Source organism: Lipotes vexillifer, unplaced genomic scaffold (assembly GCF_000442215.2).
Source record: "Lipotes vexillifer unplaced genomic scaffold, Lipotes_vexillifer_v1.1 scaffold36, whole genome shotgun sequence".
NCBI classification, from domain to species: Eukaryota; Metazoa; Chordata; class Mammalia; order Artiodactyla; family Lipotidae; genus Lipotes; species Lipotes vexillifer.
In genome coordinates this window covers 6,798,720-6,803,829 of record NW_006792448.1, presented here as the reverse complement: position 1 = coordinate 6,803,829, position 5,110 = coordinate 6,798,720, and the positions used below count along the sequence as shown (strand labels likewise).

General features: G+C 47.2%; 1 protein-coding gene across 1 annotated transcript; it reads right to left on the bottom strand.

The window, feature by feature from the left end:
* Positions 1 to 2,492: 2,492 nt before the first annotated feature.
* On the bottom strand, positions 2,493 to 3,709 carry LOC103076041 (Down syndrome critical region protein 3-like). Its single transcript, XM_082931362.1, is given in 4 exon segments — positions 2,493 to 2,608; positions 2,611 to 3,034; positions 3,361 to 3,406; positions 3,408 to 3,709. Coding segments are annotated over 4 exon segments (888 nt in total).
* Positions 3,710 to 5,110: the final 1,401 nt, after the last annotated feature.

The following is a 5,110-nucleotide window of genomic DNA, read 5'->3' as shown; positions in this document are numbered from 1 at the left end:
GTAACAAATTATTTCAACACTTAGAGACTTAAAACAACATTTATCATCTCACAGTTCCTGTGTGGGTCAGAAATTCAGGAGTGGCTTAGTTGAAAGCTAAGGGTCTGGGTCAGGGTATCTCAGAAGGCTGCAAGTTGTTGGTCAGGATCTCAGTCATCTGAAGGTTCCACCAGGGGAGAATCTGCTTCCATGTTCACTCACAGTACCATTGGCAGAATTCAGTTCTCTTCGGGTTGTCAGACCGAAGGCCTCAGTTTCTCACTGGCTATTGACCAAATGCTGTCCCCAGGTCTTCACCATGTGGGCCTCTGCAACTTGCTTCATTATAGCAAGTACATGAGAAGAGCCAAAGAGAGAGAACAAGGAAGAGGGAAGTCACAGTAGTTATAACCTAATCTCGGAAACATCATCCTTTTGCCTCTGGTGTATTCTATTTGCTAGAAGTGAGTCACTAGGTCCAGCTCACACACAAGGGCAAGAGGTTATAGAAGAATGTGAATATCAGGAGGCCAGGATCATGGGAGGCTGTTTAAGAAGCAGTTAATTACAGCTATTAAAATAGATAATAGGATCTTCAACCAGAAGTATTCTAAGAGATTCTTTGATTTCCATATTAGAAGATAAGAGAACTAAGGTTCTGTAGGCTTAAATGTGTTTCCCCAGATCACATGTAACCAGGTGGTAAAAATCTTTTAATAGAGACTCAGCAGCCTGTGTCTACATCTGTAAAATGGAAGTAATGATTCCTGGGTTGCCTTTCTCCTCTGTTACCAAACTCAGGTCCAGCTGCTCACCACTTGAAAATCAATATGCAAGAGAGAGGCAAGTGTTGGTAGAAAGGAAAGTTTCTTTTAATCAGAATGCCAGAAATCTGGAGAGATGGTGGACTCGGTGTCCCCAAAAATCGACTCCGAAGATTCTGCTCGACCATGAAAGTTTTTAAAGGGAAAAGGAAAGTAATCTCAGTTAATCATTGAGTTAGGGGATCAGACTCATACCTGTCTCCCACTGCATGCAGGCTTGTCATCTTTTTGTGACATTTCTTTAGATGCTATCTTTTTTGTTTGTTTGTTTTCTTTTTTAAACGTTTTATTTCTGATTGACCTCTCCACCTTTCCTGTGGAGCTCACGATGTGGCTGAGAACCAGAGCAAGGCCCCATTTCTGCTGGAGCTCCAATAGCCAGAAGGTGCCCCTGCCTAACCGGGCATTTCCCAAAAAAATGTACTGTTTTAGGTTCACGGCCTCTTTCCTTCACCTCCCCTTCCTCCTGCTGTAATGGGAGAACCTGACAACGGACACCCCCAGCTCCAGCCAGGGCAGTAGTGGGACTGCTGCTGCCCAAGATACCCAAACGTCCGAGTTTTCCTTACTAACTGATGGTGGAGGTGCCCGTCCAAGAAGGGCAAGGAAATGGCCCTTGCCCGGGCCCCTCGAGTTTGAATAAAATGATAAAGGCGGCCGGGCTGCTGGCAGCTCTTCACGTGATAATTATTCCCTCAGGAGAGGAAGGCCAGGCAGCGTGCACAGTGCGCGGCTTACTTCTGAGGTTAATTGTGGACCCAGAGAAACAACAGCCGGATGTGAAGGAAGAAATGTGTTGTAACAGACCCACCGTACACTGCAAATCCCAACAGGAGGCGAGGGAGAAAATGGCTTCAGGCCAAACTACCTCCCCCGACCCCCCCAACGCAGGTCCCTCACGTGGGTTGGAGGTGGGCCAAGTTCATCAGGTCCAGGTCCCTCCCAGCACAGAGGGGTCTTCACTGCTGGCCGGGGATCGGGTCCCCTGCCACTCAGAACCCAGCCAACAACGAGGGGCGTGGACACGTGTTTTTGTCCCCGAAAGAACCTCGCACTTAAACGGACTCTGGGAAGACGGCAGCAGTCAACTTCACACCAGGTCCTGAGACTCAGAATACTCCAGCACCAGCTGTGGTCACCAGATCCCCTCACTCCTGGGAGGGCAAAGCACACTTTCCCCAGGTCCCCAAAAGTTCTGAAGTTATCACGACAAATGTTATAAAAGAGAACAGAGTGGGAAACACGCTGCGCATCTGCAGCGGGCACCACAGCACCCTCCTTGGCGGGCGTCCGCCAAAGTCATTGGCAACCAGCACGCCTGTCACCACCCTGTGCGGTCGGGGAGCTGTCGGGAGCCCTGGCCACAACTGTCATCCAGACAGGAGGTTTCCTTTGTCCCTGACCTCACTTTCCAGCAAAATTCAGACTCTGTTATAACTGTGCTCTGAACCTAAAAAGGAGCAGGTTAGTCAGGAGTCACAGGAAATTTACTCTCTGGGAAACAATCTTGCCAACGCCATGAAGAAATCCTGATGAATTTCAAAGGGAAGCTCTGACTAGAGGGGCCTTGAGGGAATGAGGAAGAAGGGTCAGACTCAGTTCTGTTACAGAACCATCAAGAAAGCAAGTTCGGGGCTGCTGGCTTCAGCTCCCTTAGGTCGGCACGGCTGCATTTCCGCCTGTTCCTGCCTACATCCTGCAGATCTTCAGCGGGAAGTTCTCTGTGATGAGGTGCTCGGGGTGAAGCAGCACAACAATGTTAACCTCGAACTCCACTTTGAAGTTGGTGGTCTCCAGTGTCGCCAGGTGAAGAGCTGGGGGAAGACCATGTATATGGGGACAGAGAGGCCCCGACACACGTCCCCATTGGCTATCTGAATGTTCTGAATTTCTGTGGCATCGCGGGCGTACCCTTCTGCACAGCCGCAGGTCTCCACGTGCACCAGCTGCAGCTCAATGCTTTTGATGGTGGCCTCTGAGCTCTCCACCACCAGCTCTCCCGTTAGTGGGTTTGTGATAACACAGTTGGTTGAGTTGAGATGTCCTCTGATGAGAAATTTGGGGAGCAAGGCTCTCTCTTTGACATTCTGCAAGGTTTCAGGTGTGACAGTGAAGTCCACGGGACTCGGAGTCAGTTTCCCCTTCTGAGAAGCAGAGTGAATGATGAATTCACAGGTCTTGGTCAAGTCCTTGGCCAGCAGAGACCACCTCATGTCACAGCACAGGATATACTTAGTGAGGACCCAACGAGGTAACGTGTGATAAGCCAAGGTCTGGTACACAGCAGCTCTGGGTAAAACGGCAGCTGTTTTGTAGTAAGGATGAGAAAACACAGGCAGCAGGACTGCAAACCCCTGGACGGCAACTAGACTTCACAGGCCAACCTGGGAGATGTGGGTCAGCCCCCAACTCGCTCTCACTCGCTGGGTTCTCTGCATGGGCAGCACTGGCAGAGCTGTGCCCCGCATGGGGAAGAGAAGCGATGCTAGTGACAGTGCTCAGAGTCCTGGAACTCAGGCCTCCAGGGCATCTCAAAATGAGCTCTTCATATCTTAACCTTTATGTTGACAAACACGCCGTGGTAAGTCTCATACAGAACTCTTACCCTTCACGTGCAGAGGAAATTCAAAAGGAATTTCTGTTTTGCCACTGGGAAATTTTCCTGGTTTCACCATTTCGATGGTACTGTTGATAATCTGGATGGGCTTAAGAGAATTATAGAATGCTTCAAACACACCCACACTCTTGGCGCTGAGTTGGAGGTTCACGGCTCCTTCCACTGTCAAGAAGACTCCCTGGTGCTGGACCGAATCCTTCCCAGATATGACCACCACCCCGGAGAGCATTTCCCCGGCGTGATAAACCTTGTTCGCTCTTTTAACCTTAATGTCCAGGGTGGTCCCCATCTCGAATACTCCGTTTCGGGAAACACTTCTGGCCATGCATGACCCAAGGGGAAGGAGGGCACCCCCTAGATGCTATCTTGTTCACCACTTTTATCACACAGTTTGTTTGCCAGATTACTGAAGGGGAAGCTAAGGAAGAGATCTGGTCATCTGTTAATTACTTATTCTTCATTTCTACTTCTTTAATCTATGGAAATAACCAACAGGTTAGGCAAGATATTGTTTGATCAAAAGATTTAAAAAGTATGCTAGGGCCAGAAATGAGTAGAGCATGAGGGCACCTGATTTAAAAGTGAGTTACAATGTAGCTTTGCTAAATTAACAAGAAAAGAGATTTTCTGCTAAGGACGGCTTCCTGCAAAGAATTGCTTACAACTGCCATCCCCCCAGCCCCGTCAGATATCATTTCATTTCTATGGGATTAGGGACACAGGTCCACCTTCTGTAACTTCATGTTGAGAAAGGGCATTGATGTCTTACAGTGAACATTATTGACATGGGTTTGAAGCATCTCTCTGCTGACAGCTTTAGCTGCTCATTTACATATAAGGGCAGAACAAGCTACAATTATTTTGATGCCCACAAATATGTAGATTATTATGAGCAATAGTGTTAATCCCATTCTCTTAAGGCCAGTTCTTGGAATTGTGCTAGCCATATATTCAGTACTGCTCAAGATGGCACAGCTTATGTCATGGTTGCAGTCTGGTCATCATGAAGTTAGCTTTTCCCCTCTGGTGCCCATTATAGTACCCATAAAATACTCAGAAATGTGCATCAGATACTGAATCTGTGACTTTACTGTTTTAATCATTAACTGCTTGAACCTGCTATTTTGGGATGCCTGGGAGACTTCAGCTTTTCTACAAACAAGAGGCAGAGGACCTGGAGGAACATTTGTATTTGGTGAGGGGTGGTGGGGGTGGCAGAGAGTTCTATTCAGTTGCACCTCAACAGAGATCTGTGAGAAACCAGAGCAATCCAGAGAGTGAAAATGCTTTAAAGGGATAAAATGATAGCTATTCAAAGTTATATTGTTGTAATTATTATTTCCATTAATAATAATGATAGTGGGGCTTAGGCTTAGGACCAATAAATTTGTGAGATAAAATTTCTTTTTACTCCTCCTTTTCCTTTCTTTAATGATGCTCCTAGAAGCTTTGGGGAGATTAATGCATGTACTTCCTGTTGAGGAAGCCCAAAGGGCTAGACATCCTGTCCCTTCCCACTAGCATGTTTCCAGTAACACTTACTAGGCTTTTCTTTTCCCATTGCATTTCTTCATAGCCTACCAATCTTGAGTTCCATTCTGAGAAGTTCTTCTCTCTCATTGGCAGAGCCTGTTCAACCTAAACGAAGTATGTTTCCTTCCTAAATAGCCCATGTGTGAAAAGAATGGGT